The sequence below is a fragment of the Pagrus major genome, chromosome 22, assembly GCF_040436345.1.
Source record: "Pagrus major chromosome 22, Pma_NU_1.0".
Taxonomy (NCBI): Eukaryota; Metazoa; Chordata; class Actinopteri; order Spariformes; family Sparidae; genus Pagrus; species Pagrus major.
Window position 1 is genome coordinate 13,630,465 of NC_133236.1, and position 25,636 is coordinate 13,656,100.

At 40.9% G+C, this 25,636-nt stretch overlaps 1 protein-coding gene across 1 annotated transcript in view; it reads left to right on the plus strand.

The window, feature by feature from the left end:
* The first annotated feature begins 246 nt into the window (after nucleotides 1–246).
* The window catches only part of ryr3 (ryanodine receptor 3), a 126,041-nt gene continuing 100,651 nt past the window's right edge, over nucleotides 247–25,636 (plus strand). The window contains exons 1-3 of the mRNA XM_073492379.1: nucleotides 247–347; nucleotides 18,547–18,666; nucleotides 25,368–25,472. Coding sequence (XP_073348480.1) covers nucleotides 300–347; nucleotides 18,547–18,666; nucleotides 25,368–25,472 — 273 coding nt within the window. The 5' untranslated portion in view covers nucleotides 247–299. The remainder of the gene's footprint in view (nucleotides 348–18,546; nucleotides 18,667–25,367; nucleotides 25,473–25,636) is intronic.

Consider the following 25,636-nt stretch of genomic DNA (forward strand, 5'->3'; position numbering starts at 1 on the left):
CATCATCAGCCGCCGGCAGCAGCATCACCACCGCCGGGGAGCTCGCCCCCTCTGATGCCCCTGTCTGCTGGTCCGCACTGCTGCTGCTGCTGCTGAGGGAGGAGGGGGAGGAAGGGTTTGATGAGGGGGTAGGTAGGTGGGAGAGGGGGAGGAGGAGGAGGAGGGGAGGGGGCTCGGCCGGGCTGCCCTATATGGCTGTGGATGAGCTCCATGCTAATATCGGCTTGAGAGGAGCAGCATCGCGTTTCTGCCGGCAGTCAGTGGTGGCTTCCAGAGTCTGAGCAGGCTCCTTCACAGCCATGGCTGAGGGCGGAGAAGGGGAAGATGAGATCCAGTTCTTGAGAACTGTAAGTAAACATAAATCCGCTTCTTCTGCTTCTTCCTTCCTTGTCGCCCAATTAACGCTTTCAGAGGCGGCACGCGGCGCAGCCAATTAACCAGATCAGCCGCTCACAAGTGGATCACTGAGGGAAGTTTAAATGTCAATTCTGGCTCTTTTTTTTGTGAGTGTGCACGAATGATGTTTGAGTGGAAGTTGGCGCAGGTTGCTTGGCGCACCTGTCGACAGGACTCCTGATGTGGGGAATCTCAATGAGACTCTGGTGCAAGGGCAGAAATGACTCCACACCCTCTCCTCCTCCTCCTCCTCCTCCACCCTCCACCGCTTTCTGTTTATTATTTATCCTCCTGTTGTGTTTGTGCGCTGTGTGGATGTATGGATCGTCCTCCCCGGGGAGAGGAGTTTCAGTTAAGTTGCGCTCACACGTATAAGCCCACCCTCCAGTCTGCGGTGACTATTTTAGTTGTTTGACGCAGATTGCTCACGGTGTCCCTGCTCTGTGTGGTTATGCACAGCACTTATCTTTGTAAACGATATGACAGCTTGTATGTTGGTGCGGTGGGAATATCTGTGGCGGTGGAGGCTGGCGCACGTCCTCCTCTGTTGCCTCGTGCAGCTCTTTGACCCAGGTGTTGCATGAGGAGCTGTGACACAGGCAACATGCTCAGCAGGGATGTCTACCTGCTTTCACACCACCTGCACCTCAATAACACTTTTATTTGATCAGTCCTGTGAATGTGTGTTGTTCTTGAGGTAATGTCTAGTGTTTATGAGAACCTTGAACCTCATCCAGGACTCCTGGAGTTCCCTGCCCCTCATGTTTTACTACCATGGATTTATAAAACACAACTTTTCTCATGTCATGCCAGTTTGTTGTCACTTTTTCAGTGGTTGACATCTGTTCCTGTCCAATTAAGTAGCCTGATTTAATGATATTTAGTTTTTACAAGTGTCGAACCAGTGGTTTTTGTAAACAACGCTGCTGTGATTTTTAAAAAAACAAAAAGTGGATTTACAGTGTTTCACTCGAGCAACCATTGACTTCCATTCATTCATTTCTGCCCAATATGAAGACCTTTAGTCCACACTTGGGACTTTCATTCTTGAGTTGTGAAATCCATCACAGTCAACCACAAGTGGCACTGATGCAGTGAGGAATTAAAGGTCCAGTGTGTAAGATTTAGGGGGCTCTGTTGGCAAAAATGAAATATTATCCTCCTAACTCAAAGTCAACTTTATTGTCAACTCTGCCATACGTACAGGACATACAGAGGATCGAAATGACTGTTTTCATTGGTGTTCAATCACCTGAAACATGTTTTCGTTACTTTTTTTAGAATGAGAGGGATCCTCTTCCTCAAAGTCCGCCCAACAGTAGCCCTGAGTGGACAAAATCAATGCCGTCTCTTCAGAGAGCCTTTAGTTTTTTTTGGATTTTTAGTGCCCAGCATAGGGAACGGTGAGGCGAGGGGTATTCAGTTGGTTGCAGTCTGCAGTCTCACTGCTAGATGTCCCTAAATCCTACACGTGGGACCTATTTGAACTGCATTACCACAATAACGTAACGTCGATCAGATATGTCAACAGACACCTGTTCAACTGTGATGAATACATACTTCGAGCGCTAATAGATTTTCATGCTCTACAGAAATAAATGGGAATCAGTAGCAGCCTTTTATACACAGGTAAACCCTCACACTGCCAGGTTCTGTCATCTGGACGATGTTCAAGCAGTGCCTGGAGACAGACAGATAGAAAAGTCCTAAACCAACCTCCTTAACTTCAACCCACGTCATGGCATCACGGGTGTTTTCCTCACAGCCAATTAGAGCTGGAGCCAATAAATAGTTGTGACCACTGCGGAGCTATTTGACACGGGAGTGAATGCCAATTGTCCCCATTTACATTGAAGACAAAAGCCAGAACTTGTTGGGCGTTATTGGGTTTTTTGGGTTGGATTTTCACGACAATGAAATTTAAAACTTGCAGACAGGCTGGTTCGGTCCTTCTCATTAACATTCAGTGACATTGTCTTTATTTTGGTTTGATTGACGTCCATTTGGCTGGAGGTCCAACAGTGTCATGGCTTTGGGATGTTGATATATACAGTAGTATTAATCTATATGTAATCCCCTGTGGGCTCGGCTTGTTGTTGGTGGCATGTGGGACCCTGTACTTAACAGCTCCTACTATTTGTGATGCCATTGATATGCTGACCCACGCCTCTCAGATTCTACTGTCACAATGGCATCCTGGTTATCTGATGACAACAGCGATTTGAGAGGGTGGGTGGGTGAGGGGGCTTCCCCTGGGGGTCCACAGTAAGCCACAGCAAGCCTTAAAATAAGAGTGCTAATTGAAATACACTACTTTGCAATCTGTTGTACATTATGGTATAAGCCTCTGTGTAACTGTTGTGTCTTGTGTGGAGGAGGGAGTCAAAATTGCTCCATTTATTTGGTCAGGAACTACAATTGCAATGTTGTTTCTGTGGTGGAATTTGCAGATATTTACATTAAATTGTTTAAGCACCCTGTTATTGGATACGACTGTCAGACTCAGGTCCAGACATTGTGATTTGATTTCCGCTCGGACGCCGTCTCACCTCGCTGTTGATGTGTAACGTTGGGAAAGCTGGCAGCGATGAGAGCTCCTCCATCAAAGGAAACGGCAATGAAAAGCAACCGAGAGGAGGAAAATAGTTACACCTCTACAGCGAGATGAAGACCGCAGTTCCCTCTGTGACTTTATATACCCACGCCGAAGCTCTCCGTCTGTGTTGGTGGTGGCAAAGGTTTAAATTAAATGTCACAAAACTCAGACTGCATTGAAATCCTGTGCTTACTGATTACAAATTGCTTTTCGTGGACAGCTTGTTAACTCTCCAGTGATTTAGCTCTGGGTGAAAATGACAGGAAGGCCGTTCAGTACACACATGCAGAGATAGCACTGTTTATCTTGGAGTTTGCCTTCAGACAATGATCACTGCACTGCTGGAGGCTGTTTTGGCCTTTTATTCATGGTCCAATCAGAACATTTGCAAGTCATTTCCACAGCCCGCTAACTGCAGGGGTAAAAGATCATTGTGATAATTGCATCGCCATCAGATAATTATGTGCAGTCACCCGTTTTATTTGTTGTATCGTTACTTATTGATTGTGTTGCTGTGAGAAGATAAACGAAGAAGAGGTATTAACTTGGTTCTTCAATGAAATGACACCAGAGTACTTTGTCATTGTCAGGTGAATGTCAGGTTTCATTGGAAACTGTAGAATTTCTTTCTTTTTTTTGGTCTAGCTAAAAAATGACTTCTCCAGTCATAGTGTAGAAGCCATAACGAGGCATGCTAGGTCTGTCATGTTTTGGATTTTAGTTTAGGTCTTTTAAACCTCGGTTAATTATGTTAGAGTATTATATAATGGTGCTAGATCATCAATAATGGCTATATTTCAAAGTCTGTGTCCTTAAGAGGGGTGAAATATGGACGTCCTTTGTTAACATAACTGATTTAATTTATGAGGAGTACAATAAAAGGGTATTATGTGTAATATACACTTTAATTTGAGTTAAAGTTTGCTATTAGTGACATTAATTTGTGTACACGGAGTCGGATCTAGCCTTCCCTTCCTTTTTTACATTGCTGAAAGTTGCTTCTTATCAGGTTGTTGATGACAGGCTAATTATGTGTTGTCTGTTTCAGTTTGATTTGAATTGTTTTTGTTCTGTGACTGTTTTTTTAATGTCAATAATCTTTTTTAAAAAGTGGAAGGAATGGATTAAACAGTGTTTGTTTGCCCTGGTGTTGGCTACGTTAGCATGTCTGGCTAACTAATTTGCTAGGCTACTTATAGACCTAGAAATGAAGCCTTAGCCCACGTCTGAAGCTAAAATGAGCATATAATCAACTAAGCAGGTCTCACTTTACAGATTACATTTAGAAAAGCCTTGTTCATGACTTGCACATCCACTTTGTAACATAATATTTCCCCACAGTGTTGAGCCCGGTCCTGAATGATGAGCTAGGCCTATTTGAATTTAGGGTAGACTAACGCTAGCACCCTTGTCCTGCCCTTGCTGGATTTGGGGAAATGTACAATCCAGCAATTACCAAAATAGTGTTAATTGAGATGGTTCTGATGGGTTAGTCCTCATCCTAACAGCCTTGTTTTTGACATTTTAAGTGAAAATACTGAATGAACAACTAAGCTAGCCTAGCTAAGGAGCCAAACGGTGTAGCTTATGCTAAAATTAAATATGTTCTGATCACATTTTCTCTTTCTATACGTTAAAGTCGAGGACCAACGAGCTCCACACTTAAATAGAAGAACAATGCTGTTTCTCTGCTTTTTGTCTGAGAAAGGTTAGCACTGTCCTCACTCTTGAAGCACGATATGATGGATGTGGCCATCAAGTTCATATTAAGAGGTACGAGTAGAGTTGGCTAAAAACATTTAAAAAATCCGCTGTAGACAGCTTTTTCAACCAGCTGATGCAACTGACGTTAGCTTAATTAGCTAGCTAGCTACAGCTGATGAAATCTGTTTGAGAAAGTTGCCGACAAAATTGACTGTTGCCAGCTAAAAATGAGTCTGGTTTTGTTTTCCTCTGTCTAATTTTTTCTAAAATTATTGAGAATTTTGGGTCATAAAATTCCCACCATTGTCAGTGTAAACTACATACCTTTTGCTGCGCGAGAATAACGAGCTTGACAGGCTTAGCTGCGGTAAAGTTAAGCTAAAGGTCAATGGAGGCTTATTATCGTTTTTCTAAACTTTATAGAGATATGATTTATAGCTGTAAATAGTATAAGCTTAATTTCAACTAAGCAGCCCAGGTGAGCCACTGTTTACACCTTTTTAAAACCAGGTGAGCAAGCCTTGCAGTTCATGAGTAGCCTAGCTCTTCTGGGCTTATTTGGAGTTTATGTTGTTCTGGAAGCCTTCTGCATACCAAGGCGAGGACTCTGGGGGTTTAAATTTAGCCTTTTTAAAGATGATGCTTCCACAGCACATACAGCTCTGCTCCCCTGGCACTAACCTACCCCAGGGCCAGCGCTCAAGTCAGGGCAGCACCAGACCAGTGACACTTTAACACCATTTTTATAGGGATAAAGTAGCATTTGGAAATGAAACGCTTGATACCACAAGGTCATATACAACATTTTGTAAAGCTTAATATGTCAAAGTAATGGACAAGTGTCACTGAGCTTTGAAATGGAGCGCAACAAGTGTAGCACTAAAATAGTGTGGTGCAACTTGGAAGATTTCTAGTGTGCTTGGCACTGACAGATATGACTATCTATTCAGATTGTTTATGTTGGTTGTTAGTTTAGTTTGATGTTAGTTGAATACCTTGCTGCTTAGCGTTTTATGTGAGTTTTAACAGATGGCCTCACTGTTTATCACAGACAGTACATCCAGTAACTGTGTCATGCGTGGAGATTGCCAGAAGCACATTTTGCGGGTATTTAACAGTGGTAATCTGTAGTTGAATGGTTGTTCAAACTGTTCCACATCATAGATTTTGCAAACCAGTACCAGGGGACGACGAGTGAGATCGTATGAATGATGTAATCTGCTGAAAAGTTGTCGAGGTATGAAAGAGTGGGGTCAGGTGTGAGTGAAAATGGGTGTTTTTTCTTTCTGCAGGTGTTAGATTGTCTGGAAGCACTGTGTTGAGACTTGCAATGAAATAATGAAGAAAGATAAGCAGAAAGACAAAACCAGCAAGGCCTAATGGTTTGATAATGGTCTTTGTTGACAATCCTGTCTCAGACAAATTATATTTTAGGAAAAAAATGTCGTGCTTGACAAAATAATCTCACCCCAAGGTGTTTTTTTTTCCGCAGCCGTTCTTGTTTTGTTTGTGGGATGTTCTTTTGTTATGGAATTGTAGATGTTTCATTTCTTGTCCATGTTGGCTTTAATCAGTTTTTAAAGCAACATTATGTAGGATTTTTTTTCAAACAAAACTCATTACGTCTTAACATACTATGTGTTGAAAGTTGTTGTAGTAAACATGTATGTAACGCTGTGATCCTACCCTCTCGCTGAAGTTACATAGTGCAGAAGTGATGTGGGGCGGAGTGGCTGAGACAGAGACACCATTCACCCTTTTACAAAACACTGTACCATCAAGATGATTGTGAAGCTGATACTTTAAGGTAAAATAGTTACGCAATGTTGCTTTAAAATGGGGGTTGGGGGGGTGGATGACACGGAATAATATAGATCCAACTTGGGTCCTTTTTAGTTGCTTCCCCACTTATTGTTTATGATTTGATGAAATTTGTGGGGTGAGGGCATGAACTATTTTCGTTTCTGAAAAGAGCCATGACAGAAAAGTTTGAGAACCACTGGCTCAAAGAAAATATAACTAACTCATCCCCAGTTTGTCAAAAACTGACATCTTGAGTTGGCGTCCGGCCCGGGCTGCCAACCCAATGCATCAATATTTCACGACCTGAGGATGAGACTCAACAATCGGCTATCTTTCTGCAGGAAAGTTGCATTCGGTTACTTTAAAGTTCAACTTTAAAGTTTATTCTTGCCCGTGGAAACAGGACAAAACAATCTCACTTAAACTTCTATTTAATAGCTTTTCTGTTGCTTTTGGTTTCATCACATGAGAATCAATAACTGTGAAGTTCTGGGTGATAATGTTCAGTACGAATGATAGAAAAATATCAACTTGACAGCATCTCATGTCTCCCAAAGTCTATAAAAATAGTTTAATATCAAGTCTGAGATGAAGAATTCCCTGTGGATGAATGAATGTATGCATGTGGCTTGTTTTGATTGACGGCTCGAGCATGCTGAACCCTGCAGACACAACCTGGAATAGTACAAAGACGGGATCACAATGGACTCGTAATTTCCTTGTGAAAAGGAAATCTATACCATCTCATTGTCATTGAGTCATCGTTCCAGCACTGTAGGCTGCATTTCCTATATTGCACTCGCTGATGCCCTTGCAAAGTTTGCCTCCTCAGTGAGAGTTGGACAGAGAGAGAGAGAGAGAGAGAGAGAGAGAGAGGCAGCATCGTCCTGCAGCCTCGGGTGAACCTCCCCCCGGCTTGATTCAAATTGAATGAGAAGGATTTCCTCTGTATTGATTGGGCGGGCTGTGATGGCAGAGCAACAGTGTGTTCTTTGGCAGCTCCGGCTCTCTTCCAGTCATCAGTACTGAAGGACGTCGAGTCTGCCGGCTGCTGCCATCCCCATCATTTACACAACCTTGATGTGGAAGGTGGCAGGACCTTACCTCACTAAAGCATCTCTCATGCTTTTAATCTGGAAATGAGATGTGATTGGTTTGACATAAGTGGCCCCGTTTAGTTAAATAACGGACTAATTGATCATTTAAGCTGACGTTTCTGACAATTTTGTTTGGAGTTGTAAGATTTGTAAAAAAACAGCTTTTTTAAGGGGTTTAGAAGAGCATAAGAACTTTAATAGTTTTATTAATCTTTGGCTGCTCTTGCATGGAGAAAAGCTCTCTGTCACTCAGCTCTTTTGTTTCCCAAAAACAAATGCTGTCTTATTTTTGCATTGTTCTGTCTTCAGCCTTGAACTGTTGTCTTGAAGCTTGTGAAACACCCATAAATTATGGAAGTGGTGAGACAAGGCCCTTTGTCATTTTGGCCAGTGTGTGGCTTCACCTGCAGGCTGTTTGAGAGTATTCACTCCTAAAATTCTCTTTTTTCAGGAGGCTAAAACTCTTCACCTGAAATATAAAATGTTAGCCTGCAATATTAAGCATATAAGTGACCTACTGCTACATATTTCTCTGCTTTGCATGTGGATCATGTTGCCTCGACCTTGGCCTGTTTTTCACTGTCTCACAACTGATTTAATTAGCAAAACATTATACAATTGAAATCAATACCTCCTTTTGAATTATTGGCCTGAAATGCACTTAATGAACAGCATCTTTTCATACTGTCTGCATCGAGCTAAATACCACAACCAAAGATACTAATTGACTTAACTTGATATTGATATTTCAGTTTAAGCAGGAGCGATTGTGCTGTACCTTTCTGTGGTGGTCGCAGCAAAGATGGCAGTAAAATCCCAGCAAGAGCAGCTGCAGCAGTGCGAGTGGACTCTCAACCCAAATAATTAGCTTCATTAATCAACCAGGGACTGGAGAAGGTGCAGACGGTGAGCTTCTTACCGTTTTGAGTGTCCCTCAGGTCACTCGGTTCATTTTCATTTAATTCCAACATGGTTCAGTTTGTTGTCAGCTCTGTCTCCGTAATTGTTTTCTCCCTTAAGGCCATTTAGCATTTTTCATAGGCTATTGTAATCCACCTCAAAGGGCCTGAATATGGATTTCCTCGCTCAGCTTCTTACTGTGTGTAATGGGACACTACTTTTCTTGTCTTGCTTCACATGAGAAATTCATTTCCTTTTCCATTTGTGCCCTTTTTGCTGATTTGAAGTTGGGCAACCCTCAGTTGGAAATGTTGCTGATGTCACTTACTTCCATGCACTAATCAGAGTTTAGCAACATTTGAATCAGAGAACAGTTGGTGCGTTGTCTTAGTTTGGGAACCAGATGAATCTGCAAGCTCATGTTTCATTTGCTCTGGCAATTACGCTTGGCCCCGCTCCCGTTCAGACAGATCTCCCTGCGACTTGGTTAGTAACCGGCCAGTCACTGTTTCTCTAATGTGGGGCAGTAAAAGTGGTGCTGTAACTCTGTAAACTAACACTCTTTCAACATGTTACGTGTTGAAGCAAAAACTCATGAGTTTCACCCGCTTAATAAGTTCTACCTAAACATAATTTCCTTTTTAAACTGTAGATTGTTGCTTATTTAGTCAGGAACATTTTATTTATATAATAAACTTGTCTTATTGACAGCTACTTATTTACACATCCAGAAGTTATGGAGCAATATATTCTTTCAATTTTAGTCGCGGCTCTGTCCACCTGTCAAATGCAACTCCTGAGGGAGATATTTGACTTTTTAGCTGCTCAATGCTCCATTATGTTCACCAGCTTGTTGCTAACTGTATCTGTCTGTTAACAGTTGGTTTTTAGAGGGGTTTTTTTGTATAAAATGGCGCAATGAGAGTGGAGAAAGTCAGCCAAAACATTGAAGTCGGAGGCCAGACAGCCAGACAATTGTAGCCAAGTTTGATTAGCATTAAAGCTCTTTTAAAGGAATGCCTTGCTATATACTGTAGTCAATGAAGAGCTCAGGTGGTGCATTTGGCTGTGAAGTGCCATGCTCAAGGGCACATCATAGTAATTAAAAGGGGGATCAAGACCTGAATTACTTCCAAACCCAATTTTCAGTGTTTGATGCGAAGAAAACTCCAGTGCTTGAATTACTGATCTCATTTCACTTATTTTCTGACAAGATAGGACTTAAGGGTGTTTCACTTTGAGTTAACATGATTTTATTTGTCATTTTGCTAACAAGTCCCTTATCTTTAGTTTTTCAGTAAGACCACCGACATCCTAGATATACCATTTTCTATTTGCCGTGTGCATCCAACCGTGGCAGCTGCAGTCTCGAGATGACATCGTGTAGCCTGATGGATTTGGAAACTGTTTCCAGCCCTTGTATGGAGGGAGGTTTACCTTGTCACAGACTGCTTCTGATGTATTGTGAAACACTTAGATGCTCGTTGAATTTATCTTGTGTTGCGACCTCTATTGACCCGTAGCTATTTGGTCTGTCTGAGCAATGAATATTTGAACTCTGTGAAATCCATTCAGAAGAGAAAGTGCTTGCCTTATCACGCTGCTGTCCTCTGAGGCTTTTGTAGCATTAGAGCTAAAAAAATCATCTAATGTTTGCATCAAATTTGGCGCACACAGAGCTGACAGGATGGAGGGTAAAATAAGTGTAGGCCTTGGTCAGGAGCTGAGAGCTTAGAGGGAGAAAAGAAGACTTAAGTTGGCTTCAGGTGAATGTCCTCACTACACCTGATCTCTTCATTCTCTTTCAGCCTGTTTTCACCTCACAGCCACACACACACACACACACACATACACACACTCTTGCCTGTGTCCGCTCTGTCTCATCAGACAGGATGATGGACTTTACAGAGGCTCCAGCCTCGTCCCTGACTGGAGGCCCTCCATTTCTCAGCACTTCTGCTGAGGCTGACGCCTCGGCCTTGCACGCATGGGGGCCTCTATTATTTGAAGCTGCTCTAAAGCAATATGCATACAAACTAAGCCAAGAAAATCCAATTTGTTATAGGAACACCATATAAATCTTGGAGTCTGTGATCCATGGCAGTGTACTGTGGGGCAAAACTCGCTTGACTGCAGAATTTTATCTCATTTTTTCCCTTAACATAGAGCTCGGCTGTGCGGTGCATTATTAATTTTGACCTATGATGTCGTCTCAGACACGCGTATGTACACCTACACACATTCTGCATACGCATATGTCGGAACATGACGTGTGACAGTGACCGCGTGATGTTTAAATGCATCTTCAGTAACAAAACTCTGTGTAAAGTCAGACAGGCTGTGATCACCTGCAGAAAGGTCAAAATTACTTTTGTGATGCTTTTTTTTTAAATACTGTACTTCCAGGGCAATAATTATATATGAAAACAGGAAAGAAATGTGAGTGAGTGTTTCTTAAAAGGCAAGTAGACATCTGCCAACTTTTACTAAAACAATTCTGCAAAGACGACTGTGGCTTTCATACCCGCCAACGTAAGGCTGTGAAAAAGAGGATGTTTTTCTGAGATATCGGCAAATAATCTACCCTCAACGCCTCGGCCCCCACACAACCCTACACAACGGACTAACAGAATAAATGCAAGGCTGTGAAAGTGAAATGACTTTTAACTCATGTTAAATTTATAGCTCACAGTAAAATAAATGAACAAAAAAGAATGTCAATAAAGGGGAAAGTCGCAAATCTTGCGTCCAGATGTTTGAATCCGCCCTGCACACTGATTATGAATGTGAATGTGGAAACAGTGTTCAAGTTGGACCTAAATAAGGAACCATATTTCTTCTTCTTGGAGCCTATTTCATCCATTTTCAGCTGCAAACTGAGCCATTTGATTTGTATCACTATGAAATCGGGAGATTTGTAGGAAAATGTAGGAGGGTGTTGGCAGGTTCCTAATGTGTCTCATTTGCATCCAGGAAAAACACACATTAATGTCATTAAACATCCTGTAATAAGGTTGTTTTTTTTTAATACACAGAATGGTCATTTTCTGCTGACACTGCAGCTTCATTGTTTGTACTGTGGAGCTGAATGGCTGTTTGGTTAAGAGAAGTCTCGTTCATTTAAACATCTCATTAATCAGATGTGATGGAAAGCCCAGTGGAGCTGCTGCTGCTGCTGCTGCTGCTGCTGCCTACTCAACTAACTATAGTCTGTTACTGTCAATGACCAAGACGGAAACAGTGGTTTACATTTTCCAGCTTTTCCACGTCTGCCTACACTGTTCTTAATCACTGAGTAGTGACTTGTAGGCTTTTATTTTTTAGCCCCACAAAGAAATGCTCATTACTTTTTGTGTTCAGTTTTGTCTTCGTGCCATTTATTCATTCACTGCATTTACTGAAGCTTTTTAAATTAGTTTTCTGACTTTGTGTAAAAACATATTGAGCGGCCAGTGACACAACTGTAACAAATCTTATTCATGACTTATATAAAAGACTGGCATTTGCTTCAAACCTTTTTAAGGAAGTTACAGAAATGTTGTCAGAGAGAAGGAGCAATAAAATGAAGGCTGATATGGATTTTAGAGCAACAGAACCGCCTCATGATTCCTGCAGTCAAGTCACTTTTGATCATTTTTGATCTCAAGCATGACTGAAGCAGAAAAGCATGGATAATTAGTCGATATTAAATCCTTACTTTAATGCAGAAATTATCTCATCTCCGAGCGAAGTCTAGACTCGACTCAAGTGATATTCCAGTTTGGGAAGCCTCCAAGACTGTGAACTTTGCATGAGCTTATTGGACAATGTGCAGCAGCGACACACTCCAAGCTACGTGTTCGTGTATGTTCGTCAACCCACTGTTTAGTCCAGCAAATAATGTGTGCGTCAGTCTCCTCTATCATCGCCCGGATTTTTGCTGCATTGTCAAAGGAGAAATCGCAATGCAGGAGCTGTCAGTAGAAGCTGATTTGAGATTTTTAGATCACACGTGCGCAAGTTACAAACAGGATTCTTAAAACCTGCTCAAAGGGGCACAATTCAAACTAGAATATTAACAATATTAATTTGGTAATAATAGAAACTCAGAAATATTTATATTTTCCATAAGTGAATAAACAAGCTGTTCTCAGAGGAAAACAAGGTCCCAGAACACTGTTTGAAGCTAGAAAGGTGGCAGGGTCCGCCAAATATAAACAAAGTAATATAGTATGAAATTGTGTTGTCCTTTTAAGGTCAGTTTGTTCATTCAGTCATGAAAACAAAGTTTGTTTATTTAGTTTGTTTATGCATAAAAAAAATCAGTCAATGAAGATCTTTCTCTTCTGATTAACATTTCTTCCTACATGGTGCACCTTTGACCCAAGTTTTTTATGTTCAAGATCTTTTATGAATCAAATTTAAAGGTGCAGTATTGAAGAACTTTTGTTTAAAACATTATCAGCAGAATGTGACGGAATAACCCTTTTGACATTATGTCAACATGATGCTGCCCCCTTTTTTGTTTTGAGTATGAATTCAACAGGTGGCCAATTCTTACATATTGCACCTTTTTTTTATAAGCACATCGTCTGAAATTATCTTAAGATGAAGTTAAAGTACAAAATCTAAGAACATTTTTATAAATGAGCCTCCTGAATAGAGATTTTCAGATTTTTTTTTTAAAGCTATTTTTGGAGCCAATCAGACATCACTACCAAATACCCAGCATATAAATAGAGGTCTGTTTCATCCCTGTTTCTGTTTGGGCTGATAAAAAATATGAAGTAGCTGCAGGTGCAATCAATGCAGCTGACTGTGTCTGGAGTCAAACCTGATATAGCTCGGACATGGACTAGAAACACTAACTGTAGAGCTAAAAACAAATCCTCAGTCTTCCTCTCTGTCTCTCTTCCTGTTTCTTGTTTACACCCTCGTCTGTTTCTGTTTTGTTCTATTTTTCACTGCGGCTGCTCTTCGTCAGGTTCTCCGCAGCTGCTAATCATTTTTTCACACTGTCACTATTTCCTCCCATTTCCTTCAGCTCGACGGGGTTTTAAAAATTCAGCGTAAGGTTGGAACACTGTGAATAATAACTTAATTATTCATAGTCAGGTGCTTGGCAGATGACTCGAGTGCAGAGATTCTCCAGAAGTGTCTTAGCTGTGATGCTTTCATGACTATTTCACAATGTTTTTGATGCAAGCTCTATCCCTGATTCAGAACCGGTGCTCTGATACACACCAACTTCAGCCCTTCTCTGGCTTATCAGGTTGTAGTTCTCACACATCTACACTGTATCTACTTTGGTCTCCATGCTGTTAGCTAAGCTTCACTAAAACACGTAGCTCAACCTGTACTTAGCACCCTGCCTGACATTTATGAGAAACACGACGCCTGAGCGGTCACAGCAATTGAGACAGACTACACACTGAGACAGTGTGAACAAGGAGACAAACGTGCTGGAAGTTTCTTAATTCCCTTCACTTTTTAAACCCGCTTCTGTCTGCCTTTTTCCCCCCTGTGTAAGTCTGCCTGTTGATCTCCACTGAGCATGTGCAAAGCATGAGTGTGAAAATAGCAGCGCTGAGGGATTGAACAGATTCACCTTTTCTCAAGTTCACATTGGTGGCAGCGCCGGGTGAGTTTGCGGGAGTTTATTTGGCACGCCGGAGCATCTGTAGCTCTCGGGTTTCGGTTGGTGGATGCATCGGGCAGCTCGCACACACACACGCACGCACACACCTGTCGCTGTCTGTAATGGCGCACAGCGGCTTGGCTGCTTGGTGAGCGAAGTAGAGGAAGAAAGGAAGTGAAGAGTGGGGAAACACTGAGGGTCCGTTGAGACAACGGTGCCAGCGGTCGTCTAACCGAAGATCCAAGAGTGACAAACTTTCATTTGTTTTCTAAAGCAGAGAAGTCTCAAATCTGCAGGATCCAGAGGGATATCGAGGGGTGGCGAGGACGGGTGGGGTCGGGTTGGGAGAGGGCAGGGTCAAGTTCCCGCTCTACACTTGGAAGCTGGGTAAAGCAGCCACCCAACCCCTCGCTTGACTCCTCCCGCTGCAGGCCAGGGCCCTATACATAGTACTGATGCTGCTCTTTAGCTGTCTAGCAGATGGTCACACTGCTGCTGCGAGGATCACTTTGCCTCAGATTCACCAGATTCTCTGGCTAGCGATCAAGTCAGGGGTACAGAGAGAGACAGAAAGTGTCTTGGGGAAAGCGTCTTGGCCGTGGCGACGCATTGCTATTTCGTTAGATTTTGAGATCCGATCATAGCGATTGGATTTTTATAGGAGGACGTCCACCATGTATATATCCTTGACATTAAACCCAGTGTCTCCTGTGGTTGTATTTATTTAGAGCCATGTTGGCATTATCATCCATTCTGCTCTTCCTCCCGTTGCTTCACTCTGCTCAGATGACTGGATGGCATCCAGTCTATGCAGAGTTTTGATCCCAGTGCAACTCTGACCACTTCTGCTTCTGAAGCTGCACTATCAAAGAGGGCAAAAATCAATTTCTGTGTTTCTGAGCCTTTCGGTGTGCTTGTCAACTCAGAACAAATTCAAGTATGCATGAATCATTGCCTGGCTTTCAGTGTAGCGTTTGAGTGTTGGATCTAATCGCTGCTCTCGAGGATTTTCCATAAAACATACCATAAAATAAGTCACATTTACAGACAAATGTGGCACTAAAAATCACCTGTTGCCTTAAAGAAAAGCATACTACATGCACTCATAGCGTGTCGCTAATGTTTCCAGCCTGGTTGGTTTCATAAGGCCACCAGAATCCCAAACAGCTGAAGAGAAAGAGTCGCATTTACTCGATTTTAAAGAGGTGACAAGTCTTCGGTCACCCTGTGGCCATATTGAGTTTCCCTGTCTGTAGCCTGAAACAACAAGCTGTGTTTCCTCCATCACACAACGACCCAGAAAGCAGCAGCAGCAGCAGCGATTCGGAGCCAATATTGATGTTTTCTACTATCAGTAATCACCTCCCTGAAGCCCAAAGTCGAGTCGTGGGGTATTTAAAACGCTTCTGGAATGGACTGCCGTGCCAGCTCGGCCTCTCTTTCACTTCGCCTTGACATTTAACTCTTTATTACTTATATTTATTACCCTGCAGCATAAACTGACCAAAGCATATCCTCAATATGGCTGTTAATACACTTCAAAGACCCACACACTTTGCCTTTCTGTTGGATGTGCTCTAATTGGCTTCAGTGCTAATTAGCTGCTGTATAAATCACTACATGCCCCTTTGACCATAATTTGTTTATTCATCAATTTCAGTCACATTTTTCTCTTCCGGCGATGTTTCCGTGGCATTATATTGATCACATCTATGAGACAGAGATCATAATCTGTATAGTGAGTTGATGTTTAACATATTTTACCCGTAACCCTCAAAGACCTAGACAGCCTCAGGCAGCTAAAAATAGCTTTTGTTCTGAAAGGTTTAATAACTTTTGAACCGATAATATCCACATACTTTGAAAACTCATGTAAAGAAGAGTTTCTCAGCTTTTTCATTCTCAAGTATTGATTCTTCAAGGAAACCCATGTAGTTTCTTCCTCTGGGCCAACCGGCATTGATTGTCCCCAAGCTACTTTTGTTCTTCATGTTCAGCGGATATTATATTTCACTTTTGCTTCAGTGTCCTCTGTTATGATTGAATCACTTTTGTAATTAATCTTTGAACTTTTTTGGGCACTTCTACATGGTCAGTAAATGAAATATAGAAGTGTTTCTCAAACTTTTAACACTGTGTACCGCCTCAGAAAATATCAGGCTCTCTAAGGTCCGGCAGTTTCAACAGGGCTGCTTGAAATATTCTCCTCCTGTTCTGCACTCCTCATCTCGATAGTTCCCCTTTGGAGCCACGTTTGAAGTGTGTTTGAACCTTTCTTTGAACCTCTGCTGACTATCTTGCCATCATAAGTTTTTAGCTCGCTTATGCGCACACATCATGCATGAATTTTTGATTTCATGCACACTTTTTAACCATTTAAAATTACAATTCAGTTGAAGTAGTCCAACTATAAATTCTGATAGTATTAAACGTTTCGTTATTAACTTATTTCACTTTGAAACATATTTCTTGGATTCCTCAGGGTACCACTACAGGGAGTTTGCATACTCACTATTCCCACAGTTTGAGAATAGTGGAAATATACATAATCCAAAGAATCCAAGTACATTTTTTAATAAAAAAAAAAACAACCCTAAACTTCCTGAGGCTCTGTCAAAATACACAAGATTTAGAAAATCATCCATTCTCAGACAAAGCAAAAAGGGGCTCTGTGTGAAAAATTTGAGCAATTTACATGTTTTAACCCTTTTTTTTTATTGGCAATATGTGAGCTTACTGTAATATGACATGAAAAATGAGACCTTCCCCACCTCTCTTGGTTGCCTATACATGCCTTTGGATGATTTTGTTTTAGTTGTTTAATGCTGCTGGACAGTTGATTTCTTTGTGAAGGATAGTCGCTAGTCCAAAAGAATGTGACTTTGTGCATGCTCTCGAGTGCCTCGTCTGGTAACAGAGAGAAACAAGTAAGGTCCCCAGAACACTGTTTGAAGCTAGAAAGGTGGCAGGGTCCGCCACATATAAACAAAGTAAAACAGCATGAGAGTTTGTGTATTTAGTTTCTTTAGGCATAAAACATCAGTCAATGAAGAGCTTTCTCTTCTGATTAAGATTTCTTCCCCAAACCTGCGTATTGGACTTTTAAATGAGCCAGACCAAGATTGAAGGTTCTCCTGAATCAAATGATGTAAGGCACTCGACGCTGACCGCTAAAACAGGGTAGGAAGTACAAAATAAATACAGGAGGGTCAGGCGCACCAGAAATTGTTCTAGGTCTGCAAGGGAATCATTTATTGTGTAGGATTTTACAGCTTTGTGCTGCTCAGTTAATGAATTCAATGTGTGTGTTATTGTCAAGAGACGAGACAGTCCAGTCAGTATCTTTTTTTGACTGTGAACACCTCCCACATATATAAACCAACACATTATGGAACAGCTCACACTAAATATGAAGCGAATAGATCAACTTTAGGCCTCCTACGACGTCTGTTTGAACTTCTACATCTGCTGGAAGAGCAGAAAAACCTGTTCTGGATTTTTGCTTGACACCTTTTCTCCTGTTTTCCATCTCATTTCCACCTGTACAGCAGTGCGAAATCACAAATTAGACACTTTCATTTTCTCTTTATTTTTGGACACAGGAGATGGCAGTATGCAGGAAAAACCCTCTCAAATGATTTCTTTCACACAAGTCTGACCATGCGGGGACTTTGCATTCGCGCTAAATTTTTCTCGTTTTTGGGTCCAGGGTGCCATTTGTTTCTGAAATATTGTCAGGGTCTGTTCTCTCGCCTCCTGAGTCTGTGGGTGCTGTGCAGCCTGTATCTAACTCTATTGAATTAATACTGCTGTGAAGGAGGTGGGAGCCAGAACCATGGCAACCATCAGCTCAGATTAGTGTGGGACGTGAGCTGGCAGGAGACGCGCACACACACACTCTCAGACACACACTTGTAGTACACAAACAAATCAATATCTGTGTGTGTGTGTGTGTGTGTGTGTGTTGCCAAATAGAGCCCGACCCTCTCGACCCTGACAGATACAGATGTTCATTTATTGGTTGCGCTGATTGAATCGAGGTTTTCCTGTCTCCCACAGAGATATCAAAGGTTTAGAAATGATATTACTCAAAGGTGCTTTGCCGTCACTGCTATTGATTCATATAGTTTTTGTTGTTTACTTTTCTGCTGCTGAAATGCTTGTTCGTTCTAATTTGGCAACAACATATTTCCCTGCGTTTCCTTTAACCGATTTTCCTCAACAGTCAGCCCGAACCCCATGCAGCAAAATCTAAGTTTTCCTAGCTGTCAAATATCCGTTTGTATATTTTGATTCCAAGTAAGGAAGGGAAGTGCGAGAAGCAACCAAACGGAGCCAATATAGATTATTTCCTTCCTGTCTGGCCTTGTTTATTTTGGATAGGTCACTGTCAAACATTTTTGGCTTTAAACGCTCCTCTCTTCTCCTGGCAGGATGACGAGGTGGTGCTCCAGTGTGTGGCCACCATCCAGAAGGAGCATCGCAAGTTCTGCCTGGCCGCTGAGGGACTCGGAAACCGTCTGTGTTACCTGGAACCCACATCTGAAGCAAAGGTGAGGATGGCACACGGCGGTGTTTAAATTTAAAATTCAAGGCAGGAGTGGATGTTATGAAGAAATGGCAAGTAAGTTGCAGTTTGGCATGAGACAAGCAGCTATAGCAACTACAACGACAAAGTATAATGACCTTTAAGATGGTGGAGACATTTGCTTCTGAAAATACTTCGGCTGAAAACTAGTTTGGACTGCTCTCATCATAGATCCTTTTTTTCCACTTTTATATCCTCAAGTAGGCCATGCTTTCCATGACACCACCCATCATGCACTCAATGTGTTTATTTTGACTTATTTTAATGTGGATGTTATTTATTACTAAGATGCAGAAGAGGATTAAGGCCAAATGTGAAAACATGAATTGGAGTTCTCACTTATAAGTCAGAATTCTGACTTTTCTCAGACTTCTTACAAAAAAGTCAGACCTCAAATACTTTTTATGTGGCTCTAATCCTCCTCTGTAGCATACTATAAACATACATTTACTTTAGTTGTTTCCCTTCGATTGAACAGTCAATAGTTAGTAGTCCAAATGCAACCTAAATACCGATATGCAGCCTATCACTTGGAGTGGCAGCAGCTGGGCATTTCAACCATTTCGGATACCATCAGCTAAATATTTTTAACCCTTTAGACCACTCTTACTTCATATATATATATATATATATATATATATATATATATATATATATATATATAGATATAGATATAGATATAGATAGATAGATAGATATATCAACTGTTAACTTTGAGCCATTTCAACCATTTCTCTAATACTTTCAGTTTACTATGTATAATGTTTAAAGCCTTTTAGTTTAAACTCATTTCCACCATTTATCCAACTTTTATTCTGATGTTAGACTAAACGTTTCATCTGTTTAAAGTTGGATAACTATTAATCCTTATATTTAGCAACTAATCGATCTGTTTATCCATTATTTTTAGATAACTACATGAACCATTTAGGCTACCTGACTCTGAGCAAACTAGTTCAGTTGTTTATCCATGGGTTTTAGCTAATTATATAAACTGTTTATTCTTTAGGCTGTTATAGGCTAATAAACTAGCCCATTTCAACCATCTAACTTACTTTTAGCTAACTACAGTCATCCATTAGGCTACTTGTGGCTAACTAGTTCAACAGTTTACTTCAACCATTTGTCTATTACTTTTATATTTATTTAAGTTGTTTATCCTTTCCTTTTAACTTAACCATTTGGCCTATCCTACTTCCAGCTAACCATGTCAACCAGATATCCTCATGTTAAACCAAATGTTTAATCTGTTTACTTTTAACTTAGCATACATTTATCCTCATGTTTAGCGACTAATTAATGTGAATATACTAATATACTATATTTAAATGAAATGTAATTTTTTTTTTTTTTCAAGTTAGTTAAGCTACTCAACAGCTTCTGCAACAGCAGAAGTTGGGTATGGGTTTCATGAAGAAAGGTTGATGAAGAAAAGCTGCTTATAAAATGACAGAATGAGGATTTATTTAATCTAATATTAAACGCAATTAACTGAGTGCAGCTTACTCAATTTCTTTCTTTCAAATTGGCCCAGATATGATTATTCAGACATTTAATTTTGTGAAAACTACACATGTTCTCATTCATTTTTAATCTAAATAACCAGCAGATGGGTTTCCTAAATCTGGAGGACTGTTAATTCTGACGAAGTGTGACAACAGAAAAAGTTGGAGCTGTGTTAGTATCTCTGTTGACTTGTTATGTCTCCTCTCAGGAAATGAATTATCTTGCAGTAATTAGATCCTTGAACAGTTAAATTCAAACCTATACAATACTTGGAAAAAGCATGTTCATACAGCCTAGAAGCACAAAATAAGGTTGCATCCAAAAAAAAGGCTGCAGCCTAGTTTCTTCCTTGGCAGTTTCTTTGACTGATAGAGTGTAAATCAAGGAACACTTGTGATTTCCTTCCCTGAAACCCATCTGTTTATCCTCTCTTTCCCTCCCTCCTGCTTTTATTGAGATGAGCTTTCATGTCAAATAATGGGGATGAATTAGAAAGTGCACTTCCTGCTCAGACCCTGTAGTGCAAAGTACAACTACTTAAGATAGAAACAATCTCAAAATGGGTGTCTTGGTGGTGCGGAGATAAAATTTATCGCCTCCTCTGCAGAGATTGAGGTTCAGTTCCCGGCGGTGGTGCTTATAGTTTGGCCTGAACTCCAACAAACACAACTGACACTTTTTATTGGGGCCAGTTATGGATCCTGTTTCTGCACTGGTGCATCCCAGTGGTCGGTCATCGGGCGTGGGCACACAAGACGACAACAACAACAAATCTGATATATAGAGGACGGTTTTGACCACTTTTGTTATTTTGGAGTGACGTCTCTCATTATAACTGTGTGTTACAAATTAGTATTTTGCTCCCTGTGGTGTTGTAGCAACACAACAAAGCTGTCAGTGCTGTGTTACACGCCTCATTAATTTTCTTTTTGACAAGATGTACTGTAAAGTCTTCAAAGAGACATGTTGAATCCAAGCAGATCGTGACGTTTCTGGAGAATATGCTTCTCAATAGGAACATAATTGTTGTATATCATTGTGTGCATCATTTGTCACAACGCTTTCAGTGATATTTCTCAGACAACTCAATAATGAGGAGAGCAAGTTTGTTGTCGCTCAGTAATGCAGACAGACGACGCAATCTATAATGTAAACCGATGATGTTATTACTGTTTTATTTTCGGCTTCACACTTGATGTGCCAGATTAGGATGTTATTATGAACTGTGAATATCAAGTAAAGCTTGATTTTAATTGGAGCACTAAGCAACAACACTTTATAAAATGTTTGGGGTTGGAGGATTTGTTTCTGTTCACCCACCTCTCTCTCCTCTCACCTTCACACCGGTGACAATGCTCCGGGCCTCCTTGGGTGTGAAATGTGGCTGAATGTCGAGGGCGATGGCTGTGGTTTGGCACGAGGGGAGGGGCCGTCATCTGCTGGCTGATCTCAGGTGTTGACACCTCATTTCCTAGAATCTAACGAAGCCTGGCAGCCTGTCGCTGCCGGTAGAGAGAAATAAGGCAGAGTGAAACATAAGGTCCGATTAAAGACAAATTCTGGGGCAGCGTTTTTGCTCCAAATATGTACCACCATGGAATATTACACGTTTTATTGCCATTATGGTGGCATCATTCATGCATAAATTTTAATATTCAGGAGGAAAAATACCATTTTAAAATTAAAATCCTCTTCCTAAGCCTTCCTAAGCCTAGCGGCTAGAATTGATTTAGCACAGCTGCTCTGTTGTTGTTGTTAGCGCTGCTGGCTCAGGCGTGTGTGAACTGACCAATCAGAGCTGTCTGGGTATTCAGGAGGAGGGGCCTTAAAGAGACAGGAGCCAAAACGGAGCATCTCAGACAGAGGGGGGGATACAGTGCTGCAGCACTGGACATTATGAAGAAACTGTTTTTCAGCACTAAAGCATGTAAACCTATTCGAGTAGTAACCCAAAATATAATTATGAACCTAAAAATTGGCATAATATTTTTCCTTTAAATCAGAAGGCTGCATCAATACATATTCTTTTTAATGTCAACAAATCCCATTAAAAGTTTATTTTCTCTATAAGTTCTTCAACTTTCCCAAACCGTCTGTGGCTTCAGTAGCCCATTTGTTCATCCAAAGATATAAAATGATGAACGTCAACTTCATTTTTAGTGACTGTCACTCAAATGTTTCAAAGCGGTGGATTTATTGGCGATTAATACACATTTGGTGCACTACTGAGTATTTTCAAGACAGCAGAGAACCAATGTGCTTGAAGTAAACATGTATGTAACGCTGTGATCCTACCCTCTCACTGAACTTACATAGTGCAGAAACAGGTGCACTATGGGGGGCGGAGTGGCTGAGACAGAGACGCTATTCACCCTATTACAAGACACTGTATCATTAACATGATTTTGAAGCTGCTATTTTAAGGTTAAAAAGTTGCATGTTGCTTTAATAGTCAAGGTTCTGGACAACAACGGAGGCCACACAAAAGATATTTGTTAGTAGGATCAGTTCATTGTCTTTTCATGGGATTAGTTGATAATAACAAAAATATAGAACATCACCATACTTTTATATTTTAATGTGACACAGTTCTATTGAATCTTCTCAGCTCACATTCTTTGTGTTCGCGAACAAAGGGAGGTAAATGGGATTTACAACAGCAGGCGACCTTGAGAAGATGGAATAATTCATTTTATTTCACTCTGTTTGATCTCTTTTAGAACAGCTCACATATGATGTAATACTCCAGATTGTCAAATAATACTGTTTGATCTTTCGAACGATGATTTTACTAATTCTTTCAGCTCATGAAATTGTATTGAATCAAGCCCCCTACTGAGTGTGGAAAAATTAGACTTTCTAAAGGTCAGTGTGTCCACTGAGAGTCTTTTTCTATTTCCAGACAAGAGAGAATGTTCAGTATGTCTGCCCAACCCTGGAAGAAGTATGATAATTGGAAAATTGATGGTGAATAATTCATAAGAAGTGTAAGGTCTGCAGCAGGTTGCGAATTATCACTGAAGAAGGTCGTATGGCACCACAGGTGTAGCTGTGTCATGGCACGTTGCGTCCTCTCGCAGGCAAAAGTAAATAATCAGTTAACCCTGTCTGAAAGTTTTGGCGGAGAGTTTTGGCACTGCTAGCCTTTTTATAAATCTCCTTATTCCATTATCTTTCTTGGATTCTTCGTCACTTATGAGTCTAAATGCAATTAAATGATGAATATCTGAGTGGACAACATCTGTTGGTTGAAGGAGCACATCGGAGTTGGAGACTCCCGTGAATGTTTGTGTTGAGTTACAGGGCAGTGCCGTCCTCATTATCACCCAGCAGCCCTCCCCTCTGCTCACATTTCTCACCTCACTGCAGAGGTTAAGGGTCAGCCGGTTGTGTTACTGAGTCAGGGCAGGCTCCCAACACCTTTTTAAATAATTCCTCTTCTGTGTTTAGGAGAGATGGGTAGTGCGTGTCATGTGAAGCTGGCCAGTGTTACGAAAAAGACATATACAGTAATAAATAATATTAGGATCATTCAAGGATGTGAAGTCAGGGATATGACCTGATATGTGGGTATGGGAGTAGTTTGTTTACCTGTTGTTGTTTACACATCATGTCCGCAGTGTAATGTTAATCAACAGTGCCATCTAGCACGTAGCAAAGTAAATTAATTTTTTATAGTTTGACAAGCAGATGCAGGTAATGAACATGTCCCCAGGTCCGCCTCTGAACTGCTCTGACTGCATCATATAATGTGTCACTCCCTCTATTTACTTTGGCTCTTTGAATGAACTTCAGCTTCCTTTATTTTTCATCTGAGTAACACACACCCCCTGGCTGTGGATTCTCTTATCACTGAATAATTTATTAGCGTCAGTTATTACTGAGTTTATTGAATGCTGGCAGCCCATGCTTTGAAAGTTTAAAGACAAACTTCAACACTCTGCTGAGAGTGAAATCAAGATCTGAAGCCCATTACAGAGGAGAGCCAAACAGCCATGTGTGCTTAGGAATAAGGCCAAGCCAAACTAGTTACTGGCTGTTGCAGACACAGTCTGCACACCTTTTTCAAGTCCCCAGCCACTCGTTAGCGACGAGTAATTATGACTTACAGAGATGGTTTATCATTTTCAGTTGGTCTCTTGTCTCAGATCAGAGCCTGCAATTTATTTATTAACCACTTTCTGCTGTATTATATATTATATTTTCTAAATATGAGAAAATAGTGTTATATGCATATGTGTTTGAATAATTCAACATGTTACAGTACAGCTTCTATCTGTTGTTAAAGTCTTTTTAACGCATAATGATATTAAGCCTTATAAGTACATATAAGGGCCTTATTACCTATTAACTAATGCTAACAATATAAAGTGTGACCGTGAACTTTATCTCTATGGCACCTTACATAATCAGAGTTACAAATTGCTTCACACAAATACAATGCAATAAAATATTGGTCTGAATGTGCTACAGAGTAGAAATGTGTACACAGTGTATAGGCACTAAGATGACATTTGAGGTAATGTCTAGCTCTCTGCACTCTCAGCTGATATGTTTATGGATTTGGCAAATCAGAAATATCTGTCTGATGTCAGCTTGTGAAGTTTTGTCCAAAAATGTTTAAATATATATTTATTTATGGTGACACAACAGGCCCGAGTTGGGAGCTACTTTAGTCTGACACTGCAATTTTTATGTGTTTGACTGCGTGTCACGGACATGCAGTCAAATGGCTTGGATAGGATGTCGGCTTTTATAATGTCAGTACATTTTGATAAAATTATAAGTTTTGAAGACTCTCACTTTGTGAGTTCTCCAGTTTCAAATTTCTAGAGAAGCGTTATCAATCTTACAGTTTTCAGTATGTTGAGTCTCACAATCTGCCACCGTCATGTGAGAAATCAGAAATCAGAGTTCTGCGGGAGGTTTGGTGCAGCTGCATGTCTTCGAGGCTTTACAGGTAACATAAAAGGGCAAATACACAGTTACACAATCAGAGAATTTCAAGGAGAACAAACTCCCGGCACATTGTTTTTGTACCCAGGAGTTTTTGCTTAAAAAAACACCTTGTCATTCCCTCTTCAACTAATGTTTCTTTCCCTCCGTCCTCCCCTCCTCTCCCTTCTGACTTCTTCTTCTCTCTCTCCTCTCATCCTGCAGTATGTTCCTCCAGACCTGTGTATTTGTAACTTTGTGTTGGAGCAGTCCCTGTCAGTGCGGGCCCTGCAGGAGATGCTTGCGAACACTGGGCAGAACAGCGAGGGGGTGAGTATTTCCCTCCTCCTTCTCATTGAAACCCCACCGCTCTCTGTGTCTCAACACACCCGACACAAACACACACATGCACACTCACGTACACAAATCAATCTGTAGTCTACTAGTGCTGCAAAATGCCCTTGAGGGTTTTTACAGAAGTTCAGTTGGATGTC